A 19,594-nucleotide genomic window follows, 5' to 3' on the forward strand; every position below is an offset into this window, starting at 1 on the left:
TCTGAGGACCCCCATGAATGAGGGAGATGTATGCAAGTTCATTATATCCACCCTTAAAATAATGGTAGTGTTCAATAGCTTCGTCCATGCTCCCTTTTTAGGGTTTTTCTCCCCTTTGTTTGTTTTCATGTTGAATACCTTCAGAGAAAACTGTAGAAACTTTGGCTTTTACTGTGAGTGAGATGGCGAAATATGGAGTGGAGGTTGAATGGAGTAGTGACATGCCCTAACTTGACAGGATTACTCTGGCTGCTGGGTTGAGAATAGATGGAAGAAGGCAAGGATGGAAGCAGTGAGCCAATTGAGACTCTCATCGAGGTGTAAGATGATGATGACTCAGAGTAAGGTGGTAGACATGGTTGGATTCTGGCTAAATTCTGAAGGGTGAATCAACAGGGTTTGTTACTGGGTATGATTGGGTATGAAAGATTGGGGTCACGTATGACTAAGCTGAACAACTGCAAGGGTAGAGTTGCAAGGACTAATTGGTAGGTCAGTGAGGATCAGCAAGGTGTGAAGAGCAAGATTTGGTGGGGTGGGAAAGTACTGTTGACATTGCATGCTTCTTTTCCCCTCTTAGCCCCTGAATGCTTCTGAACCTGGGCTCTCTTCTCACCCACTACATGTCCCAGATCTCCATCTTTTAAGGGCTCTATTAATCTTCCCATACTGTTATGTGTCCTTGGAGAGTGATCACAGGCTGATGGCTTGGCCAGTGCCTTGTCTGCAAGGTTACTGAGAGTCCCCTGTCAGTCAGGGTCCAGGTGGGGAGATTAGTGAAGAGTTTGGCAGTCACTTTTCATTTCCCCTGCTCATGGTCTGTTGGAAATGGTGGCTGATTCTTGGTAGTTATTTTGCTTTTTTGAAAAAAAAAAAAAAAAGCAATGGCTTATGCTATTACAAAGAGAACGGTAATTGATAGTCTTTATTGTTAAAATATGCAATGTGTGACATTGTAAATGCATCATAAAGATGTTGCTAAGATGGGTCATTGAGACAGGTCATCCAAAATCCTGATTCCAATGAGATGTCCTCCATTTCTGAGTATGAACTTCGGACTTACTTAATATACAAGGTCAGGGCTTTGTAAAAATTACTTTACATATGAGTCACATGGGGATGTTTTTTAAATGCTTGTTAAGTAGGTCTTGGAGACAGGGGAAGAACTGAGAGCCTGTAATTCCAAACGAAGATGCTGCTGTCACTACTGGTCTCAGGACCAGACTTTTCAGTGGCACAACCTTGTTGAATTTCTGGAGTCTATTCAGCTGTTGACCCTCCTAACAAAGGTCCAGGTGCCTCTACACTAAATAACCTGGACTTGGAAGAATGGATGGCATTTGGACCAGTGGAGAGCAGTGTCACAGTTATACGGGGACCTAATGGACACAGTAGATGGGGGAAGGAGGCAGAGGAGAAGGAACAGAAGTGGAAATGAGCACCTTCCTCCAAATGCATGGTGCCTACTCTTTCTTTTACAATTAGGAGTCTAGGAAATTGAATTTACTCAGACTACATCTTGATTAGCAGGCTGACGTTAGACTATTAAACCAACTCTACTTGAAATTTTTTAGTGGCTGTGCATCACATGCAAAATAATTTTAAGTAGTACATAGGAATTTTTAGATGGTTTATGAGCCACCCATATTGGAAAGTATTATTTCCTTTTCAGTTGTCTCCAAGAGTGTATATAGAGTTGCATTACTTCTTAAGTGTTTGCTGTAATTTACCAGTTAAGCCTTCTGGACCTGGCATTTTTGTTTGGGAGGGTTATTTTATTTTATTTGTTTTGGACTGGTCTAGGGTTGTTTGTGTCAAAGAATGTATTTATCCAATTCATCTAAGTTGGTGAACTTTATTGGCACAGATTTATAATATTTCTTAGTTATCCTTTTAGTGTCTATAGAATCTGTAATGATATCATGTCATTTCTGATGTTGGTAATTTGTGTCTTTCTTTTTTGGCTAAATACCAAAGGTTATCAATTTTATTAGCTAAAGTTTTATCAATTTTGTTGATCTCAAATAACCAACTTTTTATTTCACTGATTTTTTCCTCTATTACTTTTTGGTTTTCTACTTGATTGATTTCAACTTTGATAGAATTTTTCCTTTTTTCTACTTAATTTGGGCTCAATTTTCAAGAGATAGGAGCAGAAGTCAATGATTTGAGATCTTTTTTAAAATATATTTTCCCCATATACTGCCTTAGAGTCTTTCCATACATTTTTTATTTTGCCATATTCTTTCACTACAAAATACATTCTAATTTCTTTGTATTTCTTCTTTGAACAATAGGTTGTTTCGAATTGTATTACTTAGTTTAAAATATTGGGGTTAAAGATGTTTGTTATTAATTTCTAATTAATTCATTTTAAGTTTGTGGGGAATTGTTTTCTGACACAAAATTTGGTCTACTTCAATACATGTTTATTGTGAACTTAAGAGGAATAATGTTTATTCTGCTGTTGTAGGGTGGAATATTTTAGAAATGTCAATTAAGTCAATTTGGTTGATAGTGTTGTTTAAGCCTTCTATATCCTTATTGATTTCCTGTCTGCTTATTCTATCAATTATTGAAGACAGATATTAAATCTCTGACTCTAGTTGTGACTTTATTTATTTCTCCTTATAGATCTATCTGATTTGGTTTGTGTCTATCTTGAAGCTTTTTTATTTTTTAATTTTGTGTAAAAATGTTTAGACTTATCTCTCTGATGACCTAAACATTTTGTCCCTATAAAATGACTTTCTCTGTTCTGGTATTATTCTTTATTCTGTTGTTATTTAGTTGCTAAGTTGTGTCTGACTCTTTGTGACCCCATGGACTGGAGTCCACCAGGCTCCTCTGTCCATAGGATTTCCCAGGCAAGAATACTGGAGTGGGTTTCCATTTCCTTCCCTAGGGGATCTTCCAGACCCAGGGATCGAACCTGCGTCTCCTGCATTGGCAGGTGGACTCTTTAACCTCTGAGCCACCAGGGAAGCCCATTCTTTGTTTTAGAAGTTGATATAACCACTATTGCTTTCTTTTGATTAGTGTTAGCATGGTATATCTTATTCTATCCCTTTTTTAACCTATTCACATCTTTCTATTTCAAGTGTGTTACTTGTAGGCATCACATAGTTGGGTCTTGCTTTATTAATGCAATCTTTCTTTTACTTGGGGGTGTTTACACCATTTACATTTAATGCTCTGATTGATATGGTTAGGTTTAAGTCTATAATATTGATATTTGTTTTCTATTTATTCCATCTTTTCTGTATTCCCTTTCCCTTTTTTATTTATTATTGTTAGGGTATTTTTTTTTTAAATAATTCCATTTAATCTCCTTTCTTGACTTATTAGCTTTGTTTTAAAATTTTGCTATTTTAGAGGTTGCTTTAGGATTTACAGCATGCATATTTCCCTGGCATATTGTAGATGCTCAGTAAATATTTACTGAGTAAAAAAATGAATGCCTTGGTGCCCAGACCAAAGGGCTACTGAGTGTCAGAGGCATCAAGAAAAGCCATCAGTACTCAACACGGTTCACTCTTTCCCAGCTTTTATTTTGCTTTTTCACACCATGTTAGCATGGATATTGGCTTTTTTCATACTGTCTTGATGTTAGTCTCTCAAGGTTAGAAGTTCTGGATCCTCCTCTCTGCCTCTTAATGTTTTAACAAATGGATTCTTTATCCCTATGTAGTACTTTCTGCAGGCTTTATTGAAAGTGTAGGTTGGGTGAAGAGGAAAGAGGCTGTGACCTTGACTTATCATGGCCAAACCGCCAAAGTAATATCCTTATCAGGAAGAACAGATATTTTTAAAGTTTTGAATAAGAAAAAACTTCAAAGAAATGGTCTATTTAAGATTAGCTGAGCTAAGCAAAGTTACACATGGAAAGGAAATTCAGACCTAACAGATTTTTCCCATTCCTGGAATGCCACCAGTTATTTAAAGTCTCTTGAAATATCTTGAAAAAGAATCATTGAGCTTCTTGATTGAAAAAGAAAAAAAAAAAAATTATTCTCTGCTTTTCTTTTCCAGCAAGTAACCGGCAGAAGTTTTGGTGATAAAGATTTTCGGACAGGATTAGAAAATGGAATCCTTCTCTGCGAGTAAGTACAGCCTATATTCAGTTGGTTTTATTCAAGAAAAATCATTATTGCTGTTCAGTTTATCTGCAAAACTTCTATAGGTTTGAATACATTCACAGTTTGAATCTGGAAAAAAAAATCACTTAAGTGGGTTGCTGCTGCTGCTGCTGCTAAGTCACTTCAGTTGTGTCTGACTCTGTGCGACCCCATAGATGGCAGCTCACCAGGCTCCCCCGTCCCTGGGATTCTCCAGGCAAGAACACTGGAGTGGGTTGCCATTTCCTTCTCCAATGCATGAAAGTGAAAAGTGAAAGTGAAGTCACTCAGTCGTGTCCGACTCTTAGTGACCCCATGAACTGCAGCCCACCAGGTTCCTCCGTCCATGGGATTTTCCAGGCAAGAGTACTGGAGTGGAGTGCCATTGCCTTCTTAGGCAGTAAATATAACATATTGGTGTAATAGGGAGTGGTGGGGACTATGACAATTTCAGACTAGATAAAGGAGTATCTGACAGCTGCTCCTCAGCTCCAACCAACTTCTACAGTGTAGCAATTTGGGCCTAAGTGATTGGAAGGATGTAGACCAAATTGTGGTAACAGTAGCAGCTTTTCTCCTCCTTATTCCCTCCAAACAAGAACAGTTTGTGCCAAATAAAGGCAGTGCTTCTATTTACTGACAATCTCTTGAAACTTGCCAGGTGATGTTCCTCTGTAGACCTACTTCCCTGAGGTATTTTGACTATATTTAATTCATGCTGTTGACAAAATAACTGTGGTGTTCAGTTTTTATGCTTTGCATTTGGGCTTTGTTATAGAGTGCTCTTGTGATGATGTAGTCAAGAACTTTCTGTGTAGTGATTCTAAACATGAAATTAACTGTAGCCTTAATACTTAGAGATGGATGAACATAAATATCAAATCAAGATTTCAGAGTTTTGAATTGATTTAATAGGTTCTGTGATTAGGATATTTATTTTTATTTTATTGAGTTGAAATGTATATGCATGAAATGCAGAACTCCTAAATATACAACCTTATGGGTTTTGGGAACAGTGTACATGTACATGCATGTAACCTACACCCTGATCAAAATATAGATCAGAAAGCTCTCTCATGTCTCTTCCCAGTCAATCTCAACTACCTGTGCCGCTAAGTCACCTCAGTCGTGTCCAACTCTGTGAGACCCCATAGACGGCAGCCCACCAGGCTCCCCTGTCCCTAGAATTCTCTAGGCAAGAACACTGGAATGGGTTGCCATTTCCTTCTCCAATGCGTGAAAGTGAAAAGTGAAAGTGAAGTCGCTCAGTTGTATCCGACTCTTATCGACCCCATGGACTGCAGCCCACCAGGCTCCTCCATCCATGGGATTTTCCAGGCAAGAGTACTGGAGTGGGGTGCCAAAAGCACTGTTCTGATTTCTATCACCATATTATCTATCTTGCCTTCTCTTGAACTTTATGTAAATAGAATCACACAGAATGCAGTCTTTTCTTGGTGACTTGGAGAATATTGTTTGAGACCCAGTGATACAGTTAACAGAGCAGGGGTGTTGGAGCCTGAGAATTAAAGATTCAAGTCCTTTCTTCACACCTTAAATTATTTAATCTCCTTGCGTCTCATTTGCTTCTCTTTAAAAGGGTAGTAAAAAGTTTACAGCTCTTGCATGTTTCATAAGCTTTTTGTAAATTTCAACAGGATAATGTAGATAAAGTGCTTTAAAAAATTACATTTACTATACAAATGTAGATTTATTATGCAGTAGGTTTCAACACAGTTCACATCGGTGTTGATATTTCCTGCCTTCCACTGCTCTTCTTTCTTCGAAGAATAATTTATATCCTCTGATTGCTGTTTCTATACCTTCCTTCCTGTGGAGTCTCTTCCCTCTTCTCACACTTTACTTGCATTACCACGTGTTTTTCTCTTTATAAAGTCTAAATCAGAGCTCATCCGTTAAGTAAACCACAATTAGTTCAGCATCTCACAGAGACAAGCTCAAACAGGCTCCAAACACTTCCCTTGTGTTCTAGCACCTGCTTCTCCAATGAGTCTAGGCTTGACCCTCTCCTGATGTTAACAGATTCACCAGAATCCAGTCTAATTTATGTGCATCATGCTCTCTGAAGTCTGTTGAAGTGGGTCTTTGGAACCAGCTTTTGTTTGCCTAACATCAGCTCCAAAGATTCCTACAGGCATCCACCTCTCCACCATGTGAGGGAGTCTGTCATGGAGTGATGTCTCTTGCCTGCCTTTGGATTAGCTGGGCTCACCTGAAGACAAGACTCTGGACCCAGAGACATCTGCATGCGTGGACTTTGTTTCTTACCTGGATGAAGATGTTGAGTTAGATGTTGGAGTCGCATGTGTGGAGTGGCACCAACCATTGACCCATTACAAACACATTAATGAATGTTAGGGTTGTTTAGAGGTGGAGAGGTGGAGACTATATCTGAGCCATGGTTGGGAAATAGTATAGTTAGACAGCATAGAGGCACAGATTATGGCCAGGAACATCTTTAAATAAATAAAGGGTTTTGAGTGCTGACAGCCTATGGGGTGAGCTGAGGGAAATGGCTAACATGGAGAATGTGGACAAATGTTTCTCTCTGGGTAGGTAGGATGAAAACCCAAGACAAGCGAGTTATTGTCTAACTTCTCTGACCACAGGGGATTAGACCCACTGGTAGATTTGAAGGAGTCTGACGATTAGGGTCAGGCTTCCCCATGGGACTCCATCTGGCAGCTCTGGAGCAGAGTGTGTGATTGTGGAATGAACTGCAGTAGCGGTCTAAAAACCATGAGTGCAGCCCCAGCCAGAGCCTTGGAGAGAAAGCTGAGGCAGTAGCCAGACACACAGGATGCAGACAAAGTTCTAAGTGCAGGGCCTACGGACCAACGAGAGACAGAAGTAGGACTCAGGGCTGGATGTCCTAACCGTTGGTAACAATGGAGGAAGAAGGCCCCCCTCTCCTTGTTGGTCGGGGGTGGGGGCATGGTTAGGTATGATCTGAATAGAAGTGTTGGGCTGCTGCAGACTGAGATTAGCAAGTGTATTTTTCTGGGACTTGTATGCAGAGACCAGTCTGGCAAGGAGGGGGACTTGCCCCGTTCCAGGCATGGAGCTGGTTGATGGTAGGGCTTGAAAGTCAGGGGGCTCAGTTTAGAGAGTCTCAGGAAAGTGAGGGTTCTCAGATAATAGATCTATACAGCCTGTCTTTGGAGAGTAGATGAGGATACCCATGACTGTGCCACTCTCTAGAACCAGAGAGAGTTCTGGGGATGCTGGTGATTAAGCAGTTCTACTTACCACTACCACCCAGGTAGCAACCCTTGAAAATATGAGAACCTGCTGTAATTTCAAATTTTGAAAACCAGCAGTTCAGCTCTTCTAAGGTGGACTGGCTTCAAATCTTTTAACATAGAGAGACACCATGCTCTCTGTTCACTAAAAATTTCGTGGGTGGTTTGTGAGTCTGAAAAATTAAACCTCACAGTTCTTCTCAAATGGAAAGGTGTCTTCGGGGCCTGGGTCTGGTTTTCCTCTTGCCAGCCTGGTTCTAGATTTACCTGTGGCCCGCAAGAACTACTATGATACCCAGTTTACAGAGCAGGTAGCTGAGGCACAGTGGACTAAATCACTAGGCTAAGATTTCACCCTAGAGGAGAGCATGGCAACCCACTCTAGTATCCTTTTCTGGGAAATCCCATGGACAGAGGAGCCTGGCAGACGACAGTTCATGGGGTTGCAAAGAGTCAGACACGACTAAGCGACTAAGCACGGCACACGGTTATACCAGATGAGAAAGATTTAAATTCAGAAGTCTCATTCCTTTGCTTTTGTTCTTAATCACTGTCCCGTGTCTAGAGCTGGGATTTTAATGAGAGAGAAAAGCAAGAGGTTGGGGGCGGAGCGGGGGGGATGGAATTGGTGCCAGAAAACCCAGAATATGGGGAGAGGGCATTACAGAGGATGCCTGGCGGGTCTCAGCTGAACAGAAGAAGAAGGACTGTTTGGGGTTAGTAGTCTTGGAAACATGTAAGCATCAAGGGCCTGGTGGTCCCTCTTAAGAAGTCCAGTCCAGTGAAAAGGAGGACATGAGAGAGCTGAGGCTGTGGTCAGTGGACAGTGTAGTGAAGTCAAAGTCACTTTGTCATGTCCAGTTCTTTGCAACCCCATGGACTGTACAGTCCATGAAATTCTCCATGCCAGAAAACTCAAGTGGGTAGCCTTTCCCTTCTCAGGGATCAAACCCAGGTCTCCCACATTGCAAGTGGATTCTTTACCAGCTGAGCCACAAGGGAAGCCCAAGAATACTGGAGCAGGTAGCCTATCCCTTCTCCAGGGGATCTTCCAGACCTAGGAATCGAATCGGGGTCTCCTGTACTGCAGGCATATCCTGAAGACCACAGAGATGGGAGAGGGAAAAGACTGGCACCTACAGGCAACATATAAGATGGAAATTGAGTAGCTTCAGAATCACCCCAGGAGCTCTTTTACTCTGCCTGTGAAATGCAATACACTTGCGTTTGCATATGTATCCCCAGATATAGTATCCTTATGCATAAATGTATAACTTACAGTAAAAGCAAGAATAAAATAAAGTGCAGGTGCCAAATAGAATTATAGTACTGTAGATGTATTTTTGCTCTAACTTTCTCTGTTGTTTTTGCCAAGTGTGTCGTTGAAGTTTGGAGGTTAAATACTCCAATGATGTGAGCTCTCCCCGGAGCGTTATATAAAAGGCCTAGGGTCAAAGTGTGACAAAGCCGCAAACGTGTGACAAGTGTCATGCTGTTAGAAATGTTAAATGAATACCACATTGTATCCTTGGGGACTTCAGAGATTTTAAAAGGAAAGCTACAAAGACCATTCCCTGAGGAAGCTGCTCCCAGTACAGAACCACTCTTGACTGCCATCTAGTTCCCTGCATGCAGCTCAGACGTATTATGAAATATTCCAGAAAGGAATGGTTCTGACTTGTTTTCCTGAGACTTTATTGTTAAATAGAACTGGGAAGATTCCCCTGGAGAAGGGAATGGCTACCCACTCCAGTATTCTTGCCTAGAGAATTCCATGGACAGAGGAGCCTGGTGGGTTATATAGTTCGTGGGGTTGCGGAGCCGAACATGACTGAACAGCTAACACTGTGGAATTCCATCTATATCAGGAGTTGGCAAATTCTGGCCCTTGGCCTGTTTTTGTGCAGGCCTTCCTGCTTGCTAAGAATGGTTTTTACATTTTGAAAGAGTTGTAAATAAAAGACAAATCAAAACAAAGCAAGAGTTTGTGTGGAGCTCACAGAGCCTAAAATGTTTCCTACCTGGTCCTTTACAGAAAGTTTGTCAGCCTGTGAGGACTGTGGACTTAATTTTGGTTGTGAATTGCTTACCCTCATAAAGTTGAGTTTTCAGTGCAAAGTGCTATTTGTGTAAATCAAATGCCTTTTCAAAGAAGGGTTTTTCAGGAGTTTCTTTATAAGTTCCCCCAACAACTTGTTATTTTGAAATTTTTTTAACTTATGGAAAAGTTAGAAGAATAACATAATGATTATCCATATGCCCTACAACTATATGCAAATAGTTCAGGGAGCAAGAGGCATATACAGAAAGAGCTAAAGCTAGCACAGCAAAATGATGATAATAATGGCATGCAGTTGCAGGGTGTGTTTCTTCTCTCTTCTCTGTGGTTTGCTTTCTCATCCTCACCTCACACTTTTCTTTCTTTTTAGTTACTATCCAAAGATAGATATTCAACAAAAGCCAGTTCATATCTTTTTATGGGGAGCATGGTGAAAAGTGAATGGATTTGGGAACTCCTAGGCTGAATCCTGTGAAACTGTTGTATCCGTAGACCACAATCAGGCAGATAATGTAATTTCATTTGCTTCAACCTAGTGGATGGTCCAGATCCTAGATTCACCCCCTGTGTGTGCTTAGGCAAGTTAGCTCACCTCCCTGAACCCCAGTTTCCTTATCTATAAAAACAGCCATGCTACTGCTGCTGCTGCTAAGTCGCTTCAGTTGTGTCCGACTCTGTGTGACCCCAGAGACGGCAGCCCACCAGGCTTCCCCGTCCCTGGGATTCTCCAGGCAAGAACACTGGAGTGGGTTGCCATTTCCTTCTCCAATGCATGAAAGTGAAAAGTGAAAGTGAAGTCACTCAGTCGTGTCTGACTCTTAGCGACCCCATGGACTGCAGCCTACCAGGCTCCTCCATCCATGGGATTTTCCAGGCAAGAGTACTGGAGTGGGGTGCCATTGCCTTCTCCGAAAACAGCCATAATTGTACCTAATTCATTGAGTTTTTCAGAGAAGTAAATGATTTGATAATGGATATAAAACTCTTTCGTGCTTGAAACATAGCAGGCACTTAAGTGTTAGCTTTTCTCCTCTCATCCATGAAATGGGGGAAATTCCTATCTCATCAGATCCCTGAGAGATTCCAGTGAGAGAATGCATGAAGCGCTCGGCAGTGTCTGGCCTGGGCTGGCACTCTGAATCACTCGCCGTTTCCATTATTATTGTTGGAAATAGGCCCAAAGTCAATTATAAATATGACATAGCCAATGCAACTCTGTGTCACTGTGCACACATCAGCTCTCTCCCTGGGCTGTCAGCAAGCCACAGGAAGGACCAATGGGGGGCCTGCTTTCCTAGTTTCTCTTGCTCAACTTGTGATCAAACCAGGCAAGAACATTTGGGTCCCTTACAAACTTGATCATCTGTGAATAATGAATTTTGGCTGGCAGAGCTCGAGGCCAAGAGCGATTGTTTTGAAAACAGTGGCCTTGACCTCTGTGGTGACGTCATTTCCTCCGGCTCCCTCCAGTCTGTTGTGGTTTCTTCCTCTCGGAAGCTATTCCAGGACCCTCCAGGCAGAGCTGATGGGCTCTTCTCTGGCATCTGTCTACCTGTACAGCCTCCGTGCTAGTCCTTATCACAGTGCTCGACCTCTTTATCCCATGTTTGCTTCCTGTACCAGACTAAAAGCTTCCTGAAGACCTCTTTTATTTATCTTTGGATTTCCCCTTGGACACTGGTTTGGTACATAATACATCTGTTACAAACAGCTGTTGGATAAATTGAGTCCAGTAGTAGGCAATCTAGTCATGATTAGATTAGATCTAATCATCATTAACTTTCTCCCAGTTTTTGCTGTCATCATCAGTATTATCTCCGTTCTCCTCTTCTCTCTTTCCCTCCCCACTCAACTCCTCCCTTGCCTACACACATACACATACAGTTTTATATAAAGAATGAACCCACCCCTGAGGACTTGGAGTTCAAAGGATGGAACTGTCTGTACTCTACCTGTAAGATTCTCCATGTCTTCTTAGGAGTCACGGAGGTAAACTTCTGGGGTTTGTTCTACAGACACATTTTGATGGAATGCAAAGTCCAAGTATGTTGGTCTGCAAATAAGTTACCAGTAAAAAAATGTCTTAGTGGATTTTTGTCTCAGTTCTTATATTGCCAAAATAGTTTTCTGAAGATAAGAAATCTGCTGGCAAATACTTGTTTATATCATAACTGATGAATGAACTACTTATTCTGAGAAGAAGGACTTGTCTTTGATTCTTGTCCTGATTTCAGCATAAACTGTGGGGTGCCAAGAATATGGACTCATATACTAGGACAGTTGGGGAGTTGATGGCGTAGCTTTTCATGGAGACATTTTGTCATATGGAGGACTTACTGGACATCGACTTGTGTTCTGTACAGTCCCACATTAGGCACTGAAGTGCATAAAAAGGATGTATAAGGCTCAATCCATGGTCTTCAAGAGTTTTATAATGTGCTTGGAGATTGACATACACACAAAGCAGTTGTTACTGTGTAAACCAGTATGTGAGTAAATGCACAGGTAACTAAGACTTAATCCACCAGGTTTAATAAGTTAAACAAGGGAAGATGGTTGAGTTTGGGAGATGTTATACCAAGTGCCTTTTACTTAAGATGAGAAAAGGTGAGGGAATGACAAGGGCATACTACACAGGAACAGAAGCAGAGGAAAGGTCTGGGGACAGGAATGAGGATGCTGTGTTTAGCAAATAGTGGAAGTCTGCCTGGAGGGACTTTCTTCATCCAACTAACCTTTTTAAGAACCTGCTTACAGGTGTGGCCAGTTACCATAGAGACTAGTAAACTAAGCCATAACATAATATAACGAGTGCCAAAATGAGCTCCAGAATCTGAACCCTAGTCTCTTGTGTGATGTTAACCTAAGGTTTCCTGGAGGAAGTGACATTTAGGTGGAGTCCTAAATGAAGAGCAGAATTAGCCAGGAAAGAGAGAAGAGAGGTGAAAGTAGGGAGAAGTCATGTTTTAACCCAAGAGAATAACATGTTTGAGATGTTAAGACATCATCTTACCAATGCTTAAGATAGAAGCTCCATGTATCAGAGGAGTTGCAAGAAGTTTGGCGAAAAGGTAGAAAACAGGGAGGATAATGATATGAGAGGAGGGTGGGTGAAGAAAAGTAGGCAGGGTCAAGATTGCACGGGGCCTTTGTAAACTGTAGGAGGAGTTTTGGGGTGTGATTTCCAGAGCAGTGGAAATGAGAGGAATTTAAAAGAGATCAACAGGGAACTTCCCTGGCAGTCCAGGGGTTAAGAATTGCCTTCTAGTGCGATTTGATGGGAACTCAGGTTTGATTCCCTGGTTGGGGAACTAAGATCCCGCATGCTGCCAAGCCACCAAGCCCACATGTTGCAACTACGGAGCCCACACGCTCTGGAACCTGTGCACCACTATTAGAGAGAAGCCCATGGGCCGCAATGAAGACACGATGCAGCCAAAATTAAATAAATAAATATTTTTTAAAGAGAGAGAGATCAACAAGACTTGATAGGGTATAGGGATAGATGAATGAAAGAGAAGACTGAAAAATCACTTAAACATTTCAGTTGTTAATGACAAGCAGGGTGGACCTTTGGTGTGAGCTAGAAGGGGTCCTCCATTTGGTGGGAGAGGCCATAATTTCAGTTTGGGCAGACTGAGTTTGGGGTCCAGACCATCCACTCAGGCAGAGAGTCCTGTAGGCCATCGGGGACAAGGGCAGAACTTAGTGGTTAGGTGATAGATTTAACTGATTTAAATCGGACTTGGCAGCCATTGTTGGACATTAGGGTTAAGCCGTGATATATGACAGTCTCTCTGAGGGAAAGAGCACCTCAAGAAAGAGCAGCAGAGCAAGGTCTCAGTTTGAGGACGCCTCCTCCCTGGTCAGGATGAGAAAAAGAGAAACTCACACAGAGGCTATCAGAGGGACGAGAGGAAACTCACAAGCATGGTGTCATGGAATCCAGAGGAGCTAAGAAGACTTCTAAGGAGCTGAGGTCTCCTGTCTCACTGGTAGAGGGAGGCACTAGAAACTTTGTCAGTTAATGGCCATCTCTGGGAACTGCCAGTCAACTGACCATGATTCCACCTAATGGTCTTAGCTCTTGCTCATGCTTTTGCATCATTTCAACAGGCTATTATTGTTAGTGACCTTATATCTAATATAAACTTCACATGCAGTATTTTCCTCCACTATTTGATAAGGAAATGAGATTAGCTTGACTCAATGGCTTAGCAGTGAAGTGACCACATATCAGACAAAATGCTTTTGAGAGTGAAAGGGGGTGTTAACCAGCTGTGCTGCTGGAACCTGGGACTGTCCTTGGCAAGTACATAGGTACATATGTCTGTATATAATATGTATGTGTATGTACATAGGTGTATGTGTGTGTGCATGGTCACCCCAGTGGTTGGCCATTCCAGACTGGTCTCTTCCAGTGACCATTACCTTGGTCAGTATTCACGAACCCTTCCCTTATTTTATCCTCTCAGTGACTACGGTAGGTAAACAGCCTGGATCAGATTGTCCCACCATCCTTTGCAGATGACAAGATGGAGACCCAGGGTGCTAGAGGACAGTGCGTCTCCCAATCTTTGTCTGGAGCTCTTTCACTAAACCAGATACTCACTCCAATCTCAGCAAATTTGGGTCCTTTTGCCCTAACTGATTTTGACTTTAGCAGACTGGTGAGAATTTGATAGGCCTCCTATGTAGGGTTCTCCCTTGTCTTTCTGCCAAATCACAGTTGGCCTCATTGACTTGGCCTGATTCCAGCCCTTTGGCACCAAGACCCATTAAGCTTTTAGGTTCAAGTAAGGACATTTCAACCCACTCTTTTTGTAAAGATCTCCAGTGAAAAGCAGCTTTTTGTTTGAAGATTGGCTTGGCTTAGGTGGGGACTTAGGCAAGAACTGAGTATCCCTGACAGCCTTCTGTTAGGAAAGATGAAAACAGATGAAGGCCATGGAAGGCGAATTTGTAGGATTCATGATGAGCAAAACAGACTCCCAGTATTGCCTTTCTTTCCTCTTTGAATCCTCACCAAATAAACAGACTTTGGTTTCTATTTAAAAGAGGGGCTCTTTGCACAGTGTGTAGGGGGAAATTCAACTGTTCACATCCAAATTATGCTTTAGCATCAATTACAAGAGTCTACTAGTGGAAGGGGGCACTCTTTGTGTGCATCTGAAATATTCTCAAGTTCATCCATTTTTGCACATAGCTTTTCCATTTAAAAGTATATAATCCTTGTCACAACTTCTTTTCTCTTAATATATAGGGCAAGTATATTTTGTTTTCATGCTTCAGAAAATGTATTTTAAACTTCTTTTAGCATAATTATCATTCTGAAACCACTACCCTCAAAATATGACTTCCTTCACCCTGGGCTTCTCTGGTGGCTCAGTGATAAAGAATCTGCCCGACAATGTAGGAGACATGGGTTTGATCCCTGGGTCGGGAATATACCTTGAAGGAGGAAATGGCAACCTGTTCCAGTATTCTTGCCTGGGAAATCTCATGGACAGAGGAACCTAGTGGGCTACAGTCCATAGGGTCTCAAAAGAGTTGGAAATGATTTAGTGACTAAACAACAATTAATCTGTACCTTGATAAATGTTAAACTTCCATTCATGGAAATCACAGGCTTAATCTCTTTCCTTGTGAACAAATTTATTGCATATTTATTGGAATGATTAATTGGCTTAAAAAAATATATATATGTAGATATATAAAACCAGTAGGTTTAAATATGGGCTGCTTGTGTGGTAGAGGAGAAAACGACCTCTCCCATTGGCTGCCTGTGGGCTTACATGCTGGATTAGGCTTTACTTGCATTTGAGAGGATTTAGTAGCTCCCTAATTGTATTTCCTTAATAATCCATTTTTTGATTGTCTCTACTGGCCTGTCAGGCTGGGTGGGCTGGCCTCCCACAGTGAAGTTTGCAGAATTTCTGCCTGAAGCATGCCATTCTAAATGTTTCCTTTGGTTACCCGCAGAAGAGGACCTTTTCTTAAATAGCCCACCAAGGACCAAATTTATAAATGATTCCTTTGTAAAGTCAACTATACAGAAATGGACTTTCCTCTTTATTTTAAGGAGAAGAAGAAAGAGTGAATGAAAGGACAAATGGGAAGTTAAAGTTAAGGCAATGATTAGCTCCAGTGCCTCCGTTTTCTTCTGTCACTATGAACGCTGCCATGAGGCTGACATTCCGAAGCATGGCTTCATCATGCCCAGTACTTCTTTCTGCGGGGCAGCACGAAATTCAGGTTCCTTTGCCTAAAACCTGGTGTCCTTCACTGTCTGGGGATGGTTTTTCTATTTGGCTAATCTTAATCAGCCCTTTGCACTGGCCATAGAGAATTACCATCATTCCCATGATTCTTTTTGTGCTCCCCTAGCTCCATGCCTTGGCTGCATTTTATTCCAGCCACTTGGGGTACTCACTTGCCTGTCCATGTCTATCTCCTTAATTCCTAAACCCACACAATATGCACTTTTCTGTCCATTAAGATGTCCCCCTGGCTGTGCCCTCAATTCTGTATTCCCTTCTCACTCAGAGTCCGTGGCTATGTTGACAACCATACATCCTGTAGTGGCGATGAAAACTCTGATTTCAAGTGATCTCTTTCTTGTTTCTGGTTTGAAAAGTATTTTGGCTTTGCCTAGAGCAAGTAACTTGTCTTAGACATGGCACTACTCATGAGATTGTATGTGTTAACTTTCTATTAGATTATAAATTCCTTGACATATATAATGTCCCATCTTTCCATATATAATGATGCTGGCACATGGCAAGAATGCAGTAGGTTTTGGGAAAATGGGAAGAGGAGGGATTATTGCAAAAATAGCATTTTAAAATTGTTAACATAGTTATAATTATCCCATGCTGCTGCTGCTGCTAAGTCACTTCAGTCATGTCTGACTCTGTGCAGCCCCATAGACGGCAGCCCACCAGGCTCCCCCATCCCTGGGATTCTCCAGGCAAGAACACTGGAGTGGGTTGCCATTTCCTTCTCCAATGCATGCAAGTGAAAAGTGAAAGTGAAGGTGCTCAGTCGTGTCCGACTCTTCTCAACTCCATGGACTGCAGCCCACCAGGCTCCTCCGTCCATGGGATTTTCCAGGCAAGAGTACTGGAGTGGGGTGCCATTGCCTTCTCCAAACACAAATTGAGGCCTTACCAATGACTGACCCTTATAGTAGAGCTGAAAGTTACAATGAGGAATAACCCTTTGCCTAGTGGGGAGGTTGGACAGATTCTATGATGTGTGATAAATAGATTAATAGCCAGAGAGTGTTGGAACCTAGAGGTGGGAGATACAGTTTCTACTGAGGAAATGATTTGAAGAAGAAGTAACATTTAATCTGGGTTTTGAAGGATGAGTAGGAGTTTGCTGGCCCACAAAGCAGGGTAGCAGAGACCTGTGGGAAAGACATGTCAGACAGAGGGAGCAGCAAGCATGTGAAAATGCTCTGCAATATGAAGGGGTATTGCTTGCCCAAGGGTGAAACTGTGGTCAGAACTTAGAAAGAAATGGGACAGGCTGGAGATGAAAGGTCAGTATCAGGTCCGTGAATAGCAAGAAAAGGACTTTAAACAGCATCCAGTGAGCAGTAGACAGCCAGCACAGTCTCTGTTCAGAGGAACAATGACATTAGGTTGCTTTTTAGGAAATTACATCTGTTGGCAGTAGAGACTTTTAATTACTTTCTGCTGTTCACCAAACACGAATATTTGGGGGAAAATGTCATGCTTCCCAAAGAGAAGCAGAACTACATCCTACACTTGTCTTGCTATGTCCATCCTTAATTTATAACCTTATTATGTACATTTTATGTTCCCGAAGTTCTTTTCTAAGTCATTAATTTAGAACTTGGAACACTGGTTCCAATGGGGGAAAAGTCTTACGTGACCCGTGGCACATCTGAGTTAGTGTCAGTCTCACTGTAGAACCCAGTGTCTGGTCGGGGAGGGTGTCGTCTGGGCTTAACTTGGCACCTGGCATGGGGCATTTGATAACAGCATATGGAATGAATAGGAAATCAATTCAGAATTCTAACTAGCCACATTAGGGGCTGACCTTCCATTTCTAGGATAGCAAAGGACCTTGGCTTTTTGCCATCACCCTCAGGATGGCAAGTGAGAATGGGGACCAGGAGCCTTGGCAAGAGTTAAAGCATAACTAGGACTTGGCGGGGAAGCAGGGCTAGAGGCAGCTGTGCGCACAGCTGCAGTGCAGCCGAGATTGTCCTTGGGTTTCTTACTGCCTTTGCTCTGTTGGCTCCCACCCTTCCTTCCTCCCCACTCCCAGCGTTAGCGACCACTCCCTTGCCATCCTGCCCTCTGAAAGGACTAACATTATCTCATTCCCTCACCTCAGTGCTTTCATCTCTCCCAACTCCCAACCTAGCGTGAGCCACAGGCAGGATGCTTGGGAGGAGATGTGAGCCAATAATTAGTGCATAGATTTCCATCTTTAGGCAGGGTTGGGATCCAAACCTACTTGGTAAGCTGGTTGAGGGTGGAGAGGGGTTGCGGGGGCAGGGAAGAGATGATGGTAGTAACTAACATTGGTGAGGTGCACGCTGTATACCAGGCCTGTGCCAAATGTATTACATGCAGTATTTCACACTCTCATGCCATGACTAATAGGTATTATTGTGCCCATTTTGCAGAGTAGGAGACTGAGACTCTATATTGAATACTTACATAATTTGCCTGTGAGTGAGTGAAGTTGCTCAGTCATGTCTGATTTTTTGTGACCCCATGGACTGTAGCCTGCCAGGCTCCTCCATGCATGGGATTTTCCATGCAAGGATACTGGAGTGGGTTTCCATTTCCTTCACTATGGGTTCTTTCTGACCCAGGGATCAAACCTGGGTCTCCCACACTGCAGGCAGACTCTTTACCATCTGAGCCACCAGGGAAGCCCAAATAACTTGCATAGTGAGTTGCCATTTGAACGTCAGGTCTTTCTGTCTCCGGAGGCTCCTATTACTGTTGGAATTGTATGGGTCTCAATCCTGGAACTCTTGATTTTGAGCTCTTCCTGCTGAAGAAGTGTGGAGAGCAAGGAGCTGGCTGCTTGTCCCACTCAAGCCTGGGTACCAAAGCTTTCAGAGCCATGTTCCAGCACTTTCACATTCCAAGTTTTCTCCCACCCTCCTGACAGTAAACCCAGCAATACCGGGTGTTAGCTGTGCAAAAGAAATACTAATTACAATCATTTATACATAATTACTACATAGCGCAGTGATGATTACACATATCAGTGCCTGTGTTGGAGTAACTTCAGTCTCCCACTTTATTTGGTTACACTAAATTCTCTTCATGTATTGCCAGCTTTCCTGGTTCATTGATCACGTATGTCATCTTAAACTTGTAGCTCATAAAAGTGGGGAGGATTTTGAATGGGAGCTGCTATTATATCTGACTCTGTGGGACCCTGTGGACTGCAGCCTGCCAGGCTCCTCTGTCCATGGGATTCTCTAGGCAAGTGTACTTAGAATGGATTGCCATGCCCTCCTCCAGGGAATCTTCTCAACTAAGTGATCGAACCCGGGTCTTCTGCATTGCAGGCAGATTCTATCGCTGAGCCAATGGGAGGCACAGTGGCAAAGGCAGCTTGGTTGTGAAGGGGCTTGATTCCCAGGCGAAGGCATTAAGAGGGCATCCTGTGGGCACTCGGGAGCCTGGGAGTCATTGGAGGAGGGAAGCAGTGTGGCCAAGGTCAGGGTTTAAATGAGATTGGTTTGGAGACATTGGGCAGATTAAGATGGCAGAGATTGGTGCCTGGAGATTAGTTGTTGAAATGCAAGAAATAATGCACTCTTCTCAATGTAGACACCTGTGGTAAAGAAACCACCTGCCAGTGCAGGAGATGTAAGATCAAACCCAGGGTTTGATCCCTGGGTTGGGAAGATGCCCTGGAGGAGTGGCAGCCCAGTCCAGTATTCTTGCCTGGAGAATCCCACGGACAGAAGAGCTGGGCGGGCTACGGTCCATAGGATCACACAGAGTAGGATGTAACTGAAACGACTTAGCAGACAAGCATGAGTTTGTAATCCTGAGTCTACCACTTAGGAGCTCTGACCTCAGATAAGTGCCTGGTGACACTTTCCATTCCTAGATTTTTCAATGATTTTTAGATCTTTTCTAATCCAA

The 19,594-nt window shown here is 42.6% G+C and overlaps 1 protein-coding gene across 20 annotated transcripts in view; it reads left to right on the forward strand.

The window, feature by feature from the left end:
• LIMCH1 (LIM and calponin homology domains 1) overlaps positions 1-19,594 on the forward strand; it is a 352,227-nt gene that overhangs the window by 139,149 nt on the left and 193,484 nt on the right. For all 20 annotated transcript variants that reach the window (XM_019962649.2, XM_019962653.2, XM_019962658.2 and 17 more), the window contains exon 2: positions 4,033-4,103. In XM_019962649.2, coding sequence (XP_019818208.2) covers positions 4,033-4,103 — 71 coding nt within the window. The remainder of the gene's footprint in view (positions 1-4,032; positions 4,104-19,594) is intronic.

The sequence above is a fragment of the Bos indicus genome, chromosome 6 (assembly GCF_029378745.1).
Source record: "Bos indicus isolate NIAB-ARS_2022 breed Sahiwal x Tharparkar chromosome 6, NIAB-ARS_B.indTharparkar_mat_pri_1.0, whole genome shotgun sequence".
Lineage (NCBI taxonomy): Eukaryota > Metazoa > Chordata > Mammalia > Artiodactyla > Bovidae > Bos > Bos indicus.